The sequence below is a fragment of the Tiliqua scincoides genome, chromosome 7 (assembly GCF_035046505.1).
Source record: "Tiliqua scincoides isolate rTilSci1 chromosome 7, rTilSci1.hap2, whole genome shotgun sequence".
Taxonomy (NCBI): domain Eukaryota; kingdom Metazoa; phylum Chordata; class Lepidosauria; order Squamata; family Scincidae; genus Tiliqua; species Tiliqua scincoides.
This window is the reverse complement of record NC_089827.1, coordinates 27,655,043-27,676,243: the sequence shown is the minus strand read 5'-3', so window position 1 is coordinate 27,676,243 and position 21,201 is coordinate 27,655,043. Positions and strand designations below refer to the sequence as shown.

Below are 21,201 nucleotides of genomic sequence, written 5' to 3'. Positions count from 1 at the left end.
GTATTTTGCTGCTCATTCCTCTCCTACTCTATCAAGTTGCTTTTGGGCACTTGATCAATGTATGGAAAAGATTATAACTTTGTTTATGCAACACAATATAAGACAAATCAATAGGATTAATCACACACAGATGTAGGTCTAATGAACTTTTAAGCAGCCCAGCTACCCTTTCATTCTTTTATTGTTTAGTTTATTTAGAGGGAAAGATGGACTACAAATTATATAAGGAAAAGAAAGGAACTACAGAAGAAATGGGCAAATGGTTTCTTCCTGATCTCTTCTCTTCCACCAACTTAAGTGCTACAGTAACATGTGAGCTGATATAATTTAGTGGCTGTGAGCATGAGAGGCAAGTTAAAAAGTCAGAGTTCAAATTTTAAATCGGTTATGAACCCATTAGGTAGGTTGAAGCAGCCTCCTCTTCCCCTATCTGCAGTATGGAGAATAATACTAGTCCACAACATTGGGCTTTTGTAAAGAATTGACATACAGACCTTTTAAGTGTTGACTCTCAAAGAGCATCAGTCTCTGTTCATCCCAACATAGCATCCTCTTGGTAGTTATTTGCTGGTGTCTAAGATTGTGAGTCCTTTGGGACTGAGAGCTATTTTTTCATTTATTTTCCATTGCAGACCACCTTGTAAACTTCTTGTTGAAAAGCAGTCTATAAATACGCAAATTTGGTGTATTTAAACTCTTGAAATAGGTGATTCTTATTTGTATCATTACTAATTCCTCTGTTTGTGTTCATTTATGTGCCATAAACTAGAGACTATATATTTTAATAAAGTAATTTATGCAGATTTTTATTGTTTGCCTCCACATGCATATGGTGTTTTCAACAAGATGATGACGTTTGGAATGAGGAGGGATAAGTTTACACAGTGTTTGCTGGCTCTTATTATACTTGTTTTGTATACAAACCATGTATGTTTATAAGAACTTTGTTATCCTGGAAATACTATAGAGTTTTTCCACTGTTGGATGAAATGGGCCTGCAACAACTTAACTTATAATGTTGCAACAAATAATTCATTTTTCTGGTCAAAATCTTTCTGGAAGTAATCTTTAAAAATTTGATAGGAACTCAACAGTAGAGAACATTTATTTTTAAAATAACATTCCTGATTGTGTTCAGTATTGCAACAGCAATTCTATGAAGGATTGAAGTTAGACAGATGTCTTATTTCAGGGGTGCCCAAACCCTGGCCTGCGGGCCACTTGCAGCCCGTTGCGGGTCCCCATCCGACCCCGAGGGGGTCCCCCCACCTCCAATGGGCACTCGGCCCTCATCCCAGCCCACGCTGGCTCGCCGCATGAGCTCCGCGCCTTGCTTTCCCTCACTGCCGCTGAGCTCAGTGGCAGCGAAGGAAAGACAAGCCCAGCTGGCATGCAGGGCCTTTTATAGTGGGAAGGTAACATGAGACTTGCAGGTCTCGTGTTACTTCCCACTATAAAAGGCCTTGTGCGCTTGCCTGCTAGTCTCTTCTTTCTAGCCCATGGGCTGGGCTGGGCTGGGATCAGCTTGGCTCCCCTCCCCTCCCCTCCTGCAACCTGAGCGGGGGGGGGGAGGGAGAGAGAGAGAGAGATCATGAGGGAGGGGAGCCCAGCCCAGCTCACAGCACATCTCCCTCCCAAGGGAGGGAGGGCTGGTTGGGCTGGCCAGCCAGCTGGCCAGGCAGGCAGGCAGCAGCAGCAGCACATGGGCAGGCAGGTAGGTAGGCATTCAGCTGGGCAAGCAGGCAGGAAGCCCAAGCGAGGGAGGGCGAGGGGGCAGGTGAGCAGGCAAGTATATGTGTGTGGAAGATCCCCCCTCCATTTGTGTGTGTGTGTATGGGATCATAAACTGGCATGAAGATCCTCTCCTTATTAGGGTGAATGGGATCATAAACTGGCATGAAGATCCCCCCCTTATTAGGGCGAATGGGATCATAAACTGGCATGAAGATCCCCCCCTTATTAGGGCGAATGGGATCAGAAACTGGCATGAAGATCCCCCCTTATTAGGGTGAATGGGATCATAAACTGGATTGAATTCATTCATTCATTCATTCATTCATTTTCCGTCTCTAATATATTCACTTATGTAAATTTATTCAAATTTGAAATGTAAATTAATTCCTTTTTTTCCGGCCCCCGACATAGTGTCAGAGAGTTGTTGTGGCTCTCCTGCCAAAAACTTTGAGCACCCCTGCCTTATTTGAAGCTTAAAACATGGCACTTGTGTGCAATATTCAAAACTTCAAATCTTTTTACTGTTGAGAAGCAGTGATGGCAAACATTATTCATTTATTTCACCAATGGTCAATCTGTGGGCTGCCTTTTCCCCCTAAAATCTCTCTGTGAGCCAACAACAGAGAGTTGTATAAAAACCTGGATTGTTTTGCTTCTAGTCAAGACAGTAGCTCTAATCATCTGGGCAGCATCCCATGCCCAAATGCTAGAAAACTACTTGTAAGGGTCTCCATGTCTCACATACTAAACCTTTCTCAAATAAATATATGTACTGCAGGTCTGCCCTCTGTATTCGCAGATTTAGGGCCTGCGGATTTAACTCACATGTCCAAACCCACAGTGAAGGGTTGGACCTGAGCTCCTGGAGGTACCAGAAAGACCTGGTTCTCATAAAAACCAAAACTGCCCTTTTAGCATCTCCAGAAGCCTTTTATGGGGCTTTCCGGTCGCATCCGGAGGTCCTATGTGCCAGACTCATGGATTCACTTATCCATGGATTTCGGGATCTGCAGAGGTTCTTGGAATGGATCTCCCATGGATAATGAGGTCCAACTGTATTGAGGTGTAGCTGTTCCTTGCAGTTTACTGTGTTTATGGACATGGTGTCATTAATGAGCAGTATGAGTGATAGGGACTCAGCAGCTATGTGTATCAAGAAGATGCAGGCAAGTGAAGACAAGAAAAATAGAGGACAGCAGTAAAGCAGGAGCGGCAAGTAACAAAGGGGAATAGATGTTGGAGGTTAGGCTTGTACTGCAGGGAAAAAGGCTTTGGGGGAGAATATTTTCCCATAGTTTTTTGCTTAGGTAATTAACACCTAGAACTTTGACTGCAAGCCTCTGTTTCCTTTATAATGTGACATATAGAAGAGCGTTGTTTGAAAGATGTGTAAATGTTTTGATCTAAGAAATCCAGCACTATATAAAATACCATCTTATATTCATAAATCTTGTGGCACCTATTGTAATGCATCTGCCACCTGGTCCCTAATGTGTGCATGTGTGTGTTAAAATTTTTCCTGTGTTTTCTCATCCTCCCAACGAGGTGCCTAAAGGCAGCCTACAACTAACCTAAAATACATATGTCAGTATATCTGCCAGTAACACACCTACCTATCATAACACACCTACAATACTCAATTAACTTGCTAAATTTTCCTGCTCAGTAGATGGCCAAAAGTTTAATCCCTCATTTTCTCTACTTATAGGAAAGGATCGTTCTGTGCCCCTGTAAAATCTGTTTTGTTGTTGAAGTGCCATGTTTGTGCAGCTCATGTATGTAGCTAAGGAATGCTCACTTCCTTTGCTTGCTTTGAATGAAATTGGCAAATGTTTGTAATAGTGTTTATTTGGTGGCACGCACCCTGCTATAGGAAATACAAATGTTTTTCCTCAAAAGATTAAGCTCCAGAGGGACCTACAATTCACTGTTGACTTTGATTGTGATCCTCCAAGCACTGCTGCTAAATAACCTCCTGCTGAAGCTTATTGCAGGCCCCACTGAAAACACGTTGCATTATTATGTTACCACAACTTCTTGGTTTGGAGGCTAAACAGGCACCCCTTTCCATGAGTGGAATGGTCCTTGTGCTCACAGAGTTTCTGTTTGTGGAGCTTCTAACAGCAGAAGTGCTTTGGGATGTCTCTTCTATCTGCATTGGTTTATGTAGATACTTTGGGTGCTCACCCACTTACTCCTAATTGCTCCAGCCTCTGCATTCATATAGTTCCTAATCAATATTAAAGAGTGTTTCTCATATCCTAGACCAGGAGTGCCCAAACCCCGGCCCTGGGGCCACTTGCGGCCTCAAGGCCTCTCAATGCGGCCCTGTAATGTCTATGGCGGGCGGAGACCCCGCCTCTTGGGTGTGACCAAGTGCGGGGGGCTTACCCTGTCGATGAGAGTTGCTCGGCGGCAGAAAAAGGATGGGAGGCAGACACAGCTGTTTTGCACAGACGATTTACTTGTGTCAACCTCTTAACGTTCATGAGGCCAGTTACGGCACAGGCCCCTTTGCCTTATACAGACTCGTGCCATCAGCGCACGTTAAGCTTGTTCCCCATTCCTCCCTGACCCCTTGAGGACTCGGGCTGGGCTCTCCGGCTGGTGCTGTTGTCCCAGGTCAGCTTAGTTATCTTTGGGAGGGCCACAGGTACCTCCGGGCTTGCCCCCCGATCAGCCGGCCTCCAGTGGAGATAGTTGGCTCCAAGTCCTTGGGCCTGTACCTTCGCTTCTCCTGATGTCATACCCGGGGTCTGGGCAAGTCTAGGGTCGGGGAGCTCCCAGCCCCGGGCCCCTCCAGGGCTAAGCAAAGTTCCCTTCGGAGCCTGGATCATCTGCATAAGGCCGGGGTTGCTACCCCCTCTGGCCTTCCCCTCAACCCTGCTCCCACCTGAAGAGGAGTGACCTCTCCCTAGGCTGCCCAGCCTTCTTATGAGGCCCATCTCTGGCTGGGCCAGCACCACCCCTTCTGGCCACATGGCTGCTTGCTGCTCCCAGGAGGCCCTAGGCCCTACTCCCAGGGAGGTGTCCTACCTGGGACCCCAGTCCTGACAGTGCTTAGATCTTACTCCTGAGGAGTTCCTGGCCACCTGGGCTGGGCCCAGGTTACAGGCCCTCAGGGAGCCCCCAGTCTCCAATAAGCCTCTGGCCCTCCTGAGATTTGTTGGAGCCCACTCTGGCCCGACGCAACTGATCTCAGTGTGAGGGCGACTTTTTGACCTGTGAGCTGTGGGATGAGGGCTTCCTCCACTGCTTACTGTTTCATGTCTGTGATGCAGCAGCGGCAACAAAGGAAAGGCCAGCCTTGCTTTGTGCAAGGCCAACCTTGAGCTATTGCAAGACCTTCATTCATTCATATAAGTTCATCTTTAATATATTCATTTATGTAAACTTATGCAAATTTATTCAAATTTTAAATGTAAATTAATTCCTTTTTTCCCCCGGCCCCCGACACAGTGTCAGAGAGCTGATGTGGCTTTCCTGCCAAAAACTTTGGACACCCCTGCCCTAGACCTTGACATTCTTCTGGTGAAACCTCACCCCATTCTGTCACAAGGGTATTTTTGTCAAAATATAATAACAAAGCAGTAAATGTTTTCCCTTGCTCACCTACAACTGTCTTGAGAGATAGGATTGTTTTTAGTTACAACCATTATATGTTGCCAGCCCTTCATAAAACAGATAGTGGCTGGTTACTGTTGGGTCAAGTTACCAAAAAGAGGATTTTGCAATCTTATGTTAATGGCAGTTTTTTTAGCATGGAGAAAAGCTATAGCGTAAATGGATTTCTGGTGTTTTTAGTAAAATAAAATTCTGAAACATTTGTAAGATTAATAATGTCACATGATGTATTTTAAAATACATCTCTAAATTAATAGTATTATATTTTTGCTCATATAAATGCCTCTTTAACCTTGCTCCCCTTCTCTGGATCTTTGCACCACAGTCCTTCAGCCTCTGAAGCTCACTTATCTGTTCATTCCCTTCCTGCAGCAGCTTACTGTCTCTAGAGCAGTGGTTTCGGAACTGTGGGTTGGGATCCACCAGTGGGTTGTGACCCGATTTTTGTTGAGTTGTGTAACTGACAAGCTGAAAGCTGACATGGAAAATATATTGAGGCCTAGGGAAAACCAAAACTGAGCAGCACGTGCATGTTTACTTGTGAGTAGGCAACTGTACCCCACTCCACTTTGAAGGGCCAGCTGAGGGGAACACAGAATTGTACTGATCTAAGGAACAGGGGCCCCAATAAATTCTCAAGAAGAATGTCTTCCCTCCATTGCCTTATAGGAAGTGCACAGATGCACATTTACTTGTAAATAGGTGAACTTACTTCAGCTCTTGTCAAAGGCCAGGTGAATGGGAACATAAGGCCACCAGAATGGTCCCGATCTGATTAACATGGAGCTCAGCAAGTGCTCCAGAAGGCAACCCCCACCATAGTAAAAAGGATAAAAACAGGTTTGTGAGGCTGATAAGTCTGGGTGGGTCCCATCACAGAGTCATTTTATAAAGTGGGTCACAGTGCTAAATGGTTTGGGAACCACTGCTCCTCTAGACCATGAGTTAGATCACTTGGGATGAGAGAAAAACTTATCACTTGCTTAATATAAGCTGCATTTTCTGTCAACATTCTATTGCTGATATTCCACCTCCTCAAGCATTAGAATGTTTGAACATTCTATGACATCAGAGCAACTCACCTGGTAGCAAAGACTCTTTGGAGTCAGCCTGTTATATAAAATTTAAGATTTTAAGATTACTGTACAGGTTTTCAACAGTAATGCACAGATTCTGTGTACAATTGCAATTGCACATTAAATAATACTATTCCTATGTTCTACAGCTCTCAGCAAGACAACAGATGAAATCACTGCATTTAAGAGGCAGCATGAAAGACTTGAAAAGGAATATGATAATCTTAAAGAAGAACACAAAAAACTGCAGGTTGGTAGCAAAGATAGTTGATTTGCTTGAGCAGAAAATCTAGAATTAACTAGCAGTGTTGTGTGTACTGGATCCAAAATATAATTTATCAAACAACAATCTTTAATTCTGTGTATGTTTAGACATGTCCTTTCAGAATAATGAAAATACTTAGCTGCTAACTTTTCCTGGAACAGTTGTTGGAATGGTGCCTATGTTCTTTTACAAAAGAACAAAATAATTTCATCAAGAATATTTGACCAAACCAAGTGTTCTAGCAATACCAGTACAAAGGGGAGGGGGCTAAAACAGGATATTATCCCTTTCTCAGAAGACTTTGAGCTTGTTTTCACCTCAAACATTTATGAAAAGAGTTGAAATTATTGGGTTGACTGGATTGTGAAAGAGCAAAACAATTTATTGATGGTTGATAATTCTATTTAGAAAAAAGAATCACAGGTCAGACTGCAGCAACAGTGAATATGCATCTACAAGGAACTAGATGAGCAGAAATGACCTGAAACATTCTAGTGCCTGTAACGGAAAACCTAAATCACACCCATGCCCATGGTGGCAAACATGTAACTTAAAATTAAACAAACAACTTGCTACTCCTTAATGATATTTCAAAATTTGTTGCCTCAGGAGAATATTGCATCTTGCCTAATGCTAGAGATGACTCTGTTGTTGATTTCTTTGTGTTAATTCAGCTTCATAGTTTGATTCTGTGGTTTGCTCTCCAAAGCATTAAAAAGTTGCTAGTTCACTTTTAGAGTTTTTATCAAATGAGAGAAAAGTGTTCTAAATTTGTGACTAGGCCTTCTTTTCTGTCTGAAGCCTGAGAAACCTCTGTCAGCAGAAAAAAAAATGCATTCATTTTTTAAATTATTCAAGAGATGTTTCATATTCATTGTTATGAATCTGAACATTGCACCAAATTTGTGCTTGGTAAAAGGAAAGCAGTGCAGACGTCCAAATGCAGTGGAAATAAATAGCACCTACTGGCAAATTGAGATTTCAAAATCTTGTGGAAAAATTCCTTGTCTAAAACCTTATTGCATTTTGGGTGTGTGTGAGAGTGAGAGAGAATGCGTGCACCAGGATAATTGTGAAGCCCAAAGTGTTCCTTGCAAAGGAACATCCACATGTATTGATGACACATTCATACATATTGAAGTATTTTATATGCACACATACCAATATTGAAAATAACTGTGTAGCCATCTTCCATAGTCTTTAACAAGAATTAATAATGCTTCTATTTTGATAGTGGTTAAGATTTTACTGCATTTTGTTCCTATTAACTGTGCCTTGCATTTTGGAAGTTATCTTCCTAGAAAAAAATGTAAAGGAGAAATTAGATGATATGTAGTTCTGTATGTGAAAGAATTTTGGCACATCAACTTGTCATACAAGTATGGGAAAAAGACTTCCTAAAGTTCCTTCTCTACAGGAAACTATAGGGACCTGATATCTGAACACAGTAGGAAACACCAGGCTTTTGTTTAAAAATTATTTTAACCCATTTCTGCCCAGCCCACAGGTGTACACATTTAATCCCTGTTGCATATATGCAACATTGGGCAGAAATGGCTTCAGTGAATCTGACCCTTGATTTTTATACAACTTTCAGGTTCAAGTATAGGAGAGCTTTCAGTTATTTTATTTTTGTAAATAAATTTTATTTATTGATGTATAATAATGTATACATTCCACTTATATTTACATAATCACACATCACCAATCTTTTCCCCCCCACTTTTTCCCCTCCCCCCCTTGAAGAGCGACCATTAACATTAAGTGTTTGTCTGCAGCCATAAGCACACCTTTTGGATTTTATCCATTATATCATTATTGGCCCCCCCTTACCCATCTTATATATCTCAACCATTTCTTTTTTATCTCGAATTTCTTATCTTCCCATGTCTTACCCTGTTTCAATATTGATGCTATGTCCGATTGTATCCATTCATATAGATACCAATTCCATTTTTCCACAGTCCATTTTGATGCATCTTTCCACCCATATGCTATAACTGCATGGATAGCTAGAATCATAGCTTTGAATAAATCCTGATTGTTTTTTTTCTTTATTATTTCCCAAAACTCCCATAAATAACATTTTTCCAGAGAGCTCCAACTTAAGATTACATAACTCCTCCACCTTTTCAAATATCAATTGCCAAAAATCAATTACCTTAGGACATTCCCACCAAAGATGGGCATAATAACTCTTTACCCTCCTACAGTGCCAACAATTTGAATTCCTTCCCTTAATCATATAAACCAGTTGGGCAGGTGTCCAATACCATTTCAATATCAATTTCATCTCCAATTCTCTAAATTTTTCTATTCTAATCTCCAATATTCCTTTCATTAATCTGTCTGTCCCCTTTACTGACAATCCCACCTCTCTTTCCCATTTAATTTGTATTAAATTGTATAGCTTTTTTGCCATACCCTTTTTATTATCCTCTTTAAGACTATATATTTTTTTCAAATTGAGTATCCTCTTCATTTAAAACTCGGCGATATCTTTCTTTTAAAATATTATATAAAGCCAAAATCCTTAACCAGTATTTTCTTCCCACTTTCTCGAATAGTTCTTGTATAGGAGTCAATATACCCTGAGGGTTATATAAATCCTTCACTCTAAAATAACCCTTTTCCTTTAATTTCTCCCAAAAAAAATTTCAACATTTTTAAATTCCTCACTTAAAAATTCAAGTGGGTTCCATTTAGAAAATTTTGGCATCCAGTTGGGTTGCATTTCCCCCCAAACTTTTAATGCTGACTGTCTTGGGCCTATTGTAATTTTAATTTCCTTTTTCACTTTCTGTGTAAATATTCCCAAATTACCTCCTCCTCTATTTATTGTATCTTCCCATCTCACCCATTTATCCAAATTTTTCGCATCTATTTCCATCAACATCTTTATTTGGAAAGCTTCAAGTAACTTTCCAAATGTGGCATTCCCCATCCTAAATATTCCTGTGGTGAATATATAACCTTCCTTAAAATTCTAGCTTTCTTCCCAAACACCCAATTTTTTATTTCTTGATCCCATATAAAAATTGATCCCAATTTTTTATTTCTTGATCCCTTGGTTCCTGGGAATCCACTCTGGAAGCACCTGAAATAGATATAGCATCTTAGATAAAATAAACATTTTAATTGCTCTTATCTTCCCTAAAATACTTAAATATCTCATTGATTTAATTTTTTTTGTACCTTCCTCCATGTTGTTTTATAATTTGCCTCAACCACGTTTTTGGAGTTCTTTGTTATTGTTATTCCTAAATATTTAATTCTCTTTACTCCTAATTTCATACCTGTTAACTTAGCTATTTCTTGTTGTTCCTTTAATTCTATCTTCCTGAACATTATTTCTGATTTCTCAATATTTACCCCTTACCCAGAGTAGGATTTAAAATCCTCTAAGATTATCATTAATTCTCTCAATGCTTCCAGAGGATTCCCAAGAACCAAAAGTATATCATCTGCATATAAATTTAATTTAATTTCCTCCTTCTCTACCCGATATCCTTGTATTCTATCAGCTAAGGGCTCCATTGCTAAAACAAACAACATTGGAGATAAAGGGCATTCCTGACTTACTCCTCTCTGAATTCATATTTCCTTAGTATGACCATCATTAACTTTAATCATGGCTTTGCCTTCCTTATAGATTTCTTTTAAAGCATTAAAAAAAACCTTCAAAACCAACTTTATTTAATACTTGGAATAAATACCCATGATCTAACGTATCAAATGCCTTATATACATCTAATTTCAAGAAGGCAATTCTTGCATGATATAAAGTATTAATAACATTCCTTATAGGGTGTCCAATGTATCTTCCCTTTACAAAACCATATTGATCCTCTCCTATTAACCTTGGAAGCAGTCTCTCCAGTCTATTTGCTAAGATTTTTGCAAAAATTTTATAGTCCTGATTTGCCAGGCTAATAGGTCTATAAGAATTAGGATCCAGCGGATCCCTCATTTGTTTCAAAATTACCATAATTTCAGTGTTCCTCCAAGAATCTGGGGCTTTCCCTCCCCTCATTATCTTATTAAACAAACTCTGTAGTTCCAGAACTATTAAATTTCCAAACATTTTATAAAATTCTGCCGTCAATCCATCTAAACCTGGTGACTTTCTATTTTTTAACTTCTGTGTAACACTCAAAATTTCTTGTTGTGTAATATCATCGTTTAATGCTAACAAATCTTCTTCCTTAATTTTATTGACTATAACTTCATCAAATTGTTTCCCTTCCTTAACTTTAAATAAATTACTATAAAATTTTTCAAAAGTCTCTCTTATCTGACTATTCTTATAAACCTTTTTTCCATTTCATTTCTCAAGCACACTATCTTTTGTCTTTCCTTTCTCTTCTTCAAATAATTTGCCAAAGTCTTCAAGGAGCTTATATTTATTCTCTGATACTCATTCTTCACTAATAGATCCTTTTTCCAGAGGGCAAATTTGTCTAATTCCTGCAATTCATCTTTCAACTTATTGAGCTTATCTTGAGTATGCCTCTCCATTTCTTTTGTAATCTGTTCTGTAATTCTGTTATCTCCTTTAATTTTTGTTCTCTTTTAATATTCATTTTCTTCCTAAAATATTTCTTTAGTAATACATATTCCCCTAACTACTGTTTTTGCAGCATCCCATACTATATCTTCCTCTGCAGACCCTTTATTTTCCTTAAAGTAATGTTGTACCCCTGTTATTAAATCCTCCCTGTCCTTCTGTTGCAAAAATATTTTAGGGTTAAACCTCCATCTTCTAGCCTTTTGTTCTTCCTCCAAACCAAACTCTATAATAATTGGTGCATGATCAGAAATCCATATAGGCCCTGTTTCCACTCTATTAACTTCCATATCATTAGTTTCTTTTACTAAAATATGATCAATACAAGAAATTTTTTTATACCTTTTTGAAAAAAGTGGGCTGCTTTTCTTCCTGCAAGAGACTAAATACCTCCTTCAGTCCCCAGTTATCTAACTTCAGCTTCCTATTCTTTATAATATTATTATTATAATCATCTACAACCATCAAATCACCTTCATAAAATGACTGTAACCTTTGGAAAGCTTGATTCAAAAAAGAAGTTTGACCTTTATTAGGTGCATAAATATTTGCCAAGGTATACTTCTTACCATTCATACTAAATTTCAAAAAAATAAATCTTCCCTCTCTATCTTTACATATCTCCAACATAGTTATATTCATTCTGGAATGTATAAGGATAGCCACACCCCTTGCTCTTTGTTCCCCTTGATTCTATTTGCAAACTCCAGACTGGATTATTCACCAATGGTCTTAAATCCCTCTTACTTTTATGAGTTTCCTGAATACACAGCATATCAATCCCCAAATCCTTTCTCATCTTATTTATTCTATAACATTTAAGGTCTGAGGCCAAACCATTTACATTTTAAGGAGAGTAATTTAATCACCCTCCCCATTTTTTGTTTGTAACCAACCCCCTGGTGTGCTTTCTGGTCTATCATTTACTATTTTTTGCTAGTCGTTCTTCCCCCCATAACCCAAAAAAACCCCTTCTTGAGGAGTTAGGTAGGGATTCAAAATCCCCCCTCTTTTCGTTCCTTGAAAAGAGATTCTGCCTTCCCCCTTCTCACCCCCCCTCTATATTTCAATTCTTTCAACCAACGCAGACATAAAAAAGAAATTATTTTAAAACATTATATTATACTTCAGAAGATAGTTTCTTTCTTATTCCTTATTCATATTTATATAATAATCCTCAGTCCTCTTTATCTTCTCCTTCCTCTTCTTCGGCTCCTTGAAGAATATAATCTCTTTTAAGTCTATGAAGTAACTTCTCAGCTTCAGATGGATTCCTAGTTTTCAAGAGTTTACCATCTTTAAAAATCAAAGTAACAGCTGGATATCCCCAGGAAAATAGTATACCATTCTCTTGTAATTTCATAAGAACATAAGAACAGCCCCACTGGATCAGGCCATAGACCCATCTAGTCCAGCTTCCTGTATCTCACAGTGGCCCACCAAATGCCCCAGGGAGCACACCAGATAACAAGAGACCTCATCCTGGTGCCCTCCCCTACATCTGGCATTCTGACTTAACCCATTCCTAAAACCAGGAGGTTGCGCATACTCATCATGGCTTGTACCCCATAATGGATTTTTCCTCCAGAAACTCGTCCAATCCCCTTTTAAAGGCGTCTAGGCTAGACGCCAGCACCACATCCTGTGGCAAGGAGTTCCACAGACCGACCACACGCTGAGTAAAGAAATATTTTCTTTTGTCTGACCTAACCCGCCCAACACTCAATTTTAGTGGATGTCCCCTGGTTCTGGTATTATGTGAGAGTGTAAAGAGCATCTCCCTATCCACTCTGTCCATCCCCTGCATAATTTTGTATGTCTCAATCATGTCCCCCCTCAAGCGTCTCTTTTCTAGGCTGAAGAGGCCCAAACGCCGTAGCCTTTCCTCATAAGGAAGGTGCCCCAGCCCCGTAATCATCTTAGTCGCTCTCTTTTGCGCCTTTTCCATTTCCACTATGTCTTTTTTGAGATGCGGTGACCAGAACTGGACACAATACTCCAGGTGTGGCCTTACCATCGATTTGTACAACGGCATTATAATACTAGCCATTTTGTTCTCAATACCCTTCCTAATGATCCCAAGCATAGAATTAGCCTTCTTCACTGCTGCTGCACATTGGGTCGAAACTTTCATCGACCTGTCCACCACCACCCCAAGATCTCTCTCCTGATCTGTCACAGACAGCTCAGAACCCATCAGCCTATATCTAAATTTTGATTTTTTGCCCCAATGTGCATGACTTTACACTTACTGACATTGAAGCGCATCTGCCATTTTGCTGCCCATTCTGCCAGTCTGGAGAGATCCTTCTGGAGCTCCTCACAATCACTTCTGGTCTTTACCACTCGGAAAAGTTTGGTGTCGTCTGCAAACTTAGCCACTTCACTGCTGAACCCTGTCTCCAGGTCATTTATGAAGAGGTTGAAAAGCACCAGTCCCAGGACAGATCCTTGGGGCACACCGCTTTTCACCTCTCTCCATTGTGAAAATTGCCCATTGACACCCACTCTCTGCTTCCTGGCCTCCAACCAGTTCTCAGTCCACGAGAGGACCTGTCCTCTAATTCCCTGACTGTGGAGTTTTTTCAGTAGCCTTTGGTGAGGGACCGTGTTGAACGCCTTCTGAAAGTCCAGATATATAATGTCCACGGGTTCTCCCGCATCCACATGCCTGTTGACCTTTTCAAAGAATTCTATAAGGTTCGTGAGGCAAGACTTACCCTTACAGAAGCCATGCTGACTCTCCCTCAGCAAGGCCTGTTCGTCTATGTGTTTTGAGATCCTATCTTTGATGAGGCATTCCACCATCTTACCCGGTATGGATGTTAGGCTGACCGGCCTATAGTTTCCCGGGTCCCCCCTCTTTCCCTTTTTAAAAATAGGCGTGACATTTGCTATCCTCCAATCTTCTGGCACCGTGGCCGTTTTGAGGGACAAGTTGCATACGTCAGTCAAGAGATCTGCAACTTCATTCTTCAATTCCTTAATAACCCTTGGGTGGATGCCATCAAGGCCCAGTGACTTATTGATCTTTAATTTATCAATGAGGTCTGAAACATCTTCTCTTTTAACCTCTATCTGACTTAACTCCTCGGTCAGGAGGGGCCGTTCGGGCAGCGGTATCTGCCCGAGGTCTTCTGCCGTGAAGACAGATGCAAAGAACTCATTTAATTTCTCTGCCATCTCTAAGTCTCCTTTTATCTCCCCTTTCCCTCCCTCACCATCCAGAGGGCCAACCGCTTCTCTGGCGGGTTTCCTGCTTCTAACGTATTTGAAGAAGCTTTTATTGTTCCCCTTAATGTTGCTGGCCATGCGTTCCTCATAGTCTCGCTTGGCCTCCCATATCACCTTCTTACATTTCTTTTGCCACAGTTTATGTTCCTTTTTATTCTCCTCATTAGGGCAAGACTTCCATTTACGGAAGGATGCTTCCTTGCCCTTCACAGCATCTCTAACTTGGCTGGTTAGCCATGCGGGCACCCTCCTGGATTTAGTGGAACCCTTCTTTCTTTGCGGTATACACCTCTGCTGGGCCTCTATTACTGTTGTTTTAAGCAGCCTCCATGCACTCTGGAGAGATTGGACTCTTTTTACCCTCCCTTTCAACCTCCTTCTAACCAGCCTCCTCATTTGAGGGAAGTCCGCCTGTCGGAAGTCAAGGGTTTTTGTTAGAGATTTGCCTGGTATTCTTCCCCCAACGTGCACGTCAAAACGGATCGCAGCATGATCACTGTTCCCCAGTGGCTCGGTAACGTTTACATCTAACCAGGTCCTGCGTACCGCACAAAATTAAATCCAGAGTCACCTGTCCTCTGGTGGGCTCCGTGACTAGCTGATCTAAGCCACAGTCATTTAGCACGTCAAGAAATCCGGTTTCCTTATCGTGACCAGAACACAAATTGACCCAGTCAATATGAGGATAATTGAAGTCCCCCATGATTACAACCCTGTCCCTCCTTGTCACCTCCCTGATCTGTTTCCTCATTTCAAGGTCCCCATCCGATTTCTGGTCTGGAGGACGATAGCACACCCCCAGTATTACATCGCTGCACAAGCCTGGTAATTTAACCCACAGAGATTCTACGGTGGAGTCGGACCCACCTTCAATCTCTACTTTGCTGGATTCTATCCCTTCCTTAACATAAAGGGCCACCCCACCTCCAACACGCCCCTGCCTGTCCCTCCTGTAGAGTTTATAGCCCGGGATTGCGGTATCCCACTGATTCTCCGCATTCCACCAGGTTTCCGTTATGCCCACTATGTCAATATTTTCTCTTGTCACCAGACATTCCAGTTCTCCCACCTTTGCTCGTAGACTTCGGGCATTCGCATAAAAGCATTTATACACGGAATGCCCCAGGATGGGCTGCTTATTCGCTCCTTTGTCCCCGCATCCTCTCATTGTGCCAAACCGTCTATCACATCCCATCACCCTACCTTTCCCAATTTCTTCTCCTACCCTGCCTTTGTCTTGTTGTTCTCTAACCTCCCCATCCTCATCCCATAGGGATGAGGAGTCCCGCACCGGATGCCCCTCGGCTCCTGTCGGCCTTCCCCCTTCCCCCAGGAATTTCTGAGCGAATGGTCTCGTAAGTCTTCTTTCTTGAAGAGTTTCTGGTGATAAGTCAAGACGAATAGTTACTCTCTGACCCTGAAATTGTAAATCTTTGTCTTTCCTGAGTCTTCTCCAAACATAGCTCTGTATTTTCTCCCTTGAAAAAGCTATTATAATATATCTTGGGCTATCACCAGGATTTGGTTTTGGTTTCAAGCTCCGATGAGCTGGTTCAAGATCTTCTTTTATAGTCCTAATTTTCTAAAAAATTCAATTAAAGTTTTTTCAAGATCTTTAGCCATAATATCCTCCGTTACTCCTGATAGCCTCAAATTTCTTCGTCGTTGACAGTCTGATAATAAAGCAACTCTTTTTTTTAAATAGTTGTATTTCTTTCTTATTTTCACTTTTTTACAGCATTATCTGCAGTTGTCCTAGCTGTTTTTATGTCTTCCAATAATTGTTCAAATTTGTTTTGTAACTCCTTGAGGTCTTGCCTAATATTTTTTCCATATTAGTTATCAGTTCAGTCAATTCTTTGATCTCACGCTTTGTCACCATTTTGCTTGGTTATTTTGCTTCCTTATTTTGTATTCTTGAGAAAGAAGCTTTAAATATCTTAGAACACTCACCAAGTCTTAACAGCTGGTTCTTCAAGCTTTATCCTCCCTAAATTCATTCCTTTCAAGCTTATCTTCCAGTTTTCTCGGTTGTAAATAAGTTGTAATTAAATTGTTTCCTGGAGGGCTGCATGAAAGGCATCTAGCCTCCTTGGCACATGAGCAGAATCTCCTTGAGCTTTCAGTTATTGAAATCAGTACACAGTCCCATTCATGTGCAGTTCACATGAACTTTGAAGGGAGAAATTATCCTTCCCATACTTCCCTAAAGTCATAGCAACATTTGAAACTTGCTCTATGATAAGATAAAGATAAGATAATTACTTTATTGTCATTGTACAAGGTACAACAAAATTTCAATGCAGTCCAAGACACGGACGGAGAACATTTATACAACTATCATACAACGCATTTAAATCCATCCCATATTCAGTACCACATATACATCTATTTATATAAATATCTCAAATAAAAAATAAAATAATACTCCTATTTCACTCAGATGTAATAAATAGATAATAAAACCCAGTAAACATTTGAAAATGCTCTGTTATCACATTCCTAGTGATTTTTAATTGTTCAATATGGTTATAGCGCTAAGATAAAAACAGTTCATAAATTGTGTGGTGCGTGTCCTAATAGATCTATATCGTTTGCCAGAAGGCAATTCAAAAAAATTATAAGCTGGATGAGAATGATCTTTAAGAATACCATATGACTTCTGCAAACAGATGGATATGAAGATGTCCTCCAGGGCTGGTAAATGGGTCTGTCCCCCAGGGACTTACCCCATGGCGCGAGCAGCCCAGGAAGACGGGGCGGGAGGTTGGAGGGGCCCCAAGCCCCCAAGGGCAGGCAGGAGCCTGGGGCAACCCGCAGGGCGGGGAGGCAGGAACCCTCTGTGCCTGGGAGCCCTGGGACGGCTGGCGGCAGCAGCGGCAAGATTGCCCATAGGGTGGGGAGCCAGCCAAGGGAGGTCACGCCTCCCTAGGCTCTCGGGCAAGGGAGGAGGGGAAACGGAGGCAGGAGGGGCTGCATCCCAACCTCTGGCAGTCAGCGGAGGAACACACTAGGCAGGAAGGCACACCACGCCAGCCCCTGCACACCGTGGACAGTGGGGAGGAAAGCCCCAACCAAACCTTGGCCCAACAGGCTGGGAGAGAGCCCCCAATTTTCAACCCCAGGAGGACCCAGAGAGGCCATCCAAACTGACTCCCTCCAGTTGGGGAGATCCCAGGGAATCACCAGGGCACCAAGAGGAAGGGGCTTCGTGGACGGTGGCCAGAGCACCCTGGGCCAAAGGGGGCAGAGTTGGGGCCAGCAATCCAGCAGGCTCTGAAAAGCCCCTCTACACCCAGCACCTGACCCCACGGTGGACCAGAAACCCCTGGCATCGGCACAGTTCCTGTTGAGACCAACCTCAGAGGCTTGTGAAGAAACAAGGACTCAGTGTGCCATATTGACGGTATCCAATGGACTTTATTGACAATCACAGACCATAGGGCCCCTGTGCTGTAACAGGACCCTAAATGAATGTAAAAGCATTAACAAGATTAAATCAAGCTTGCAGACCACTCTTCACCGTTCCTCATGTTCCTCATCGCCCAAACTTTTGCCCAAACTCATCGCTCCTGTTTTCAGTGACCTTACCTCCAAGGCTCCGCCCCGGGCCCTGCCCCGGGGATGGACTTCACAGGATCTTAGTGATGGTCTATGCAATCTTTATAATTCTCTGCAATGCTCTTTTATTCACTCCAGAGCTATTCCCATACCACACCAGAATGCCATATGTCAGGAGACTTTCAAAAGTGCTGTGATAATAAGACACAAGCAAATGCTGTGGCAGGTTTAACTTCCTAAGTATCCTCAGAAAGTATAACTGCTTGTGTGCCTTTTTTACTAGCATATAAGTACCTAAAAATTGGGGGTGGTGATTATTGCCATGATGTCTGGTTTGCTGATCTGCTAATATGTCTGGAGGTCTGGTTTGCTGATACTGTATAGCCCTCTTGTAGTTCTATATTCCAGTTCAAAGCGCCTATGTGGAGCCCAGCTCTACTGCTTTACTGACAAAGAACCTGATCTTGCAGAATTTGACTAAAGCAAGTTTTGAACGATGGCCTGTTTCTCACCTTTTTAATTTCCCTAGAATGTGGTGCCACTGTTGTGTTACATTCAGTTATTTTTGTTGCTTGAGTAACAAAATCTTGTAGGCATTAAACTTATGATCATCCTGAGGTTCAAGATAATTAATTTTGTCATGCAAAAAGACAACTTTGTTTTTCTTACATGTCTGTCTCCTTTCCTTTACAGGAACGTGTAGATGAAAAACATAAGAAGGTCCAATAAACCTAGCATGAGGACATTGGTTTTTTAATACTTCTGCATCAACACGAATTGTCTCTTGTTTCTATCTTTATTCTCCACAGCTTTAAGAAACAAAGCTTTTTTCTGTAATTGGAATACACTGCATTCACAATGAAAATTCTATATGTTGGTTGCCAAACATATCCTATGTTGCAATGGAAATAGTGGCTGGGATCCAGTGATCAACTCTAGGATATAGTGGAACTTTTGCCTTGTTATCTTTGAAGGCAGAGCATATCCACATCATATCACAAACTGCTTATGAAGCACTATTCTTTTTTTTAAATCTGCCATGTACCATGCAAGATACTTTCAAAAAACATGCCCACATCTCTCCTGGGTAAATGGAAATGTCCATGTACAGTAATCATTCAGTATCTATATAATATGATTTACAGTGAAGCTTTTAAAAGTTGGGAAGTAATCTTCAGTGCCATCTGTTGCTTGTAATGTTGATTTATAAGTAACATGAAACAATGGTAAATTAGTCCACCTTGCTAGTGGTAATCAGTAATGCCATTAAATTTGGTCACTAGGAGAATAAGCATATTTCAATTTGTTACCTATAAGAATGGAATAATTTGACAATCACTAAAGTATTAGATTTTAAAGATACTTTGTATTTAATTGATACATATTTTATAATTCATAACACCATGCAGTGTGGAGTTTTCCTTTCCTTTTAAAATTTTCATTATAATTTGCAATTTCTTGTCTTGTTTATGTGTTTAAGAATTTGCTTATGTTTACCATATTTTCTTTATGCAGTGGATAATACTTTTGTAAAACATCTATAATTTATAAAACGTGAGGTTTTTATGGTAATGAATTCAGTACATCATATTTTTTTCCTTGAAACATTTGTTATTTGTAACTGAAAGATTTACTTTGTTTTTTTGCATTATTTGGATTCAGTTTTCCACTAAGATGGTTGTTAAAATGATTACTTAAGCTTGGTTACCTTCTGCAAGTGTAACATATGCACCTGAGTTTTTATGAAACATGACAAACTACAGCATTTGCTTTGGTCAGGAATTCAATTCAGTTCCAAGCATTACCAGCAAAAGTCATGTAAAGCCAAAATAATTACAAGAGAAGTTACTTGTGCTGACTAGTAGCTAAGTTCAGGATGGTACATCAATTCATGGCATACTATGTAAGAGAAGAACTTGTATTCTTCATAAAAATTTTAATATTCAGAATTTAGCTTCTGTATGTTGATACCAAAAGTGCCTTGAGTAATTTATGTTTTTTGTTTATATGTATTTGGGCTTTTGGAGGAAAATGTTCATTGTGTGAAATTCCACATTTTAGGTTTTTAAACTTTTTTTTCAACCTCTGAGGAAAAAAATAATTTGAAATTGGATGTAACTGAGTCTGATCTCTTGAAAACCTGTACCCATATGACTTGATATTTCAGAATCACTATTTATCACATCAGTAAGCTAATATGCCTGTTCTGTGGACTGATCATTGTGTTTCTAAGGAACCTGCCAGTAAAGAAGGCAGTAATTCAGAAAAACTGATAAATGCATAAATATTTGTGCCTTATTTGATTGTTTTGTACAACATGGCTTAAAAAATAAGATTATATTGATTTCCAGTCCTGAAAAATGGTCTTAAGTACTGAGAGACCTTTTTAGGGTCCCGATGATCCCTTTGAGAATCTGATGAAAGCTATGGACCCCGTTCCCGGAAATTACACATAAACACATGCACACAATTTAATTTTTTGTGCCTAGTTCAGGGACCCAGGTCAAGTTCCCCTGACTTAGACAGTGAATGGTAATCTGAAAGGACTTAGTATTCCTGTTGACCTTGGCTGGTAATGACATTCCCTATGTCTTTTAAAATGCATTGCAAAAATGCTTGTTTTACTCTCACTGCCTGCCTATAAGATAACTTCATGTGCCTTAAGTTCTTAATTTGTAGATTTTCCTAAGGTACCATGTTAGTCTATCACAGAAGAAGCAGACTAGTATTTCAGCATAGATTTGTCCCTAAACCCTTACACCAAAACACATTTGTTAATCTTCAGGTGCTATAAGTTTCTTTGATTTCATTTGTTGGACACCATTTCTGTTTGCAAATTACTATACACAAAGGCAGTGTTTCCTAAACTGCACTGTGGTGCTCAGGGCACTGTAGTGAGCTCACAGGGGCACTGAGGGATGTCTCCAGCAAACACCTCTTCCTGGCTCTCCCAGGTGCTGCCATCTTGGTCAGGCCAAGACCTCGGGGAAGTGTTGGTAGCCATCTCCTGTGGCATGGCATTACCACAAAAGGATGTTGTCAATCACTGCCCTAAGGAATATGCAGAAATAGTGTCCTTAGAGCATGAGATGTTTGTGAGAGGGTTCTTTTCCTCCCAACTACCTACCTGAAAAATTTTT

General features: G+C 40.7%; 1 protein-coding gene across 1 annotated transcript in view; it reads left to right on the top strand.

Moving 5' to 3' along the window:
• Positions 1 to 20,359, top strand: part of DUS4L (dihydrouridine synthase 4 like) — a 69,623-nt gene extending 49,264 nt beyond the window's left edge. The window contains exons 12-13 of the mRNA XM_066634009.1: positions 6,584 to 6,684; positions 18,755 to 20,359. Coding sequence (XP_066490106.1) covers positions 6,584 to 6,684; positions 18,755 to 18,790 — 137 coding nt within the window. The 3' untranslated portion in view covers positions 18,791 to 20,359. The remainder of the gene's footprint in view (positions 1 to 6,583; positions 6,685 to 18,754) is intronic.
• The last annotated feature ends 842 nt before the right edge of the window (positions 20,360 to 21,201 follow it).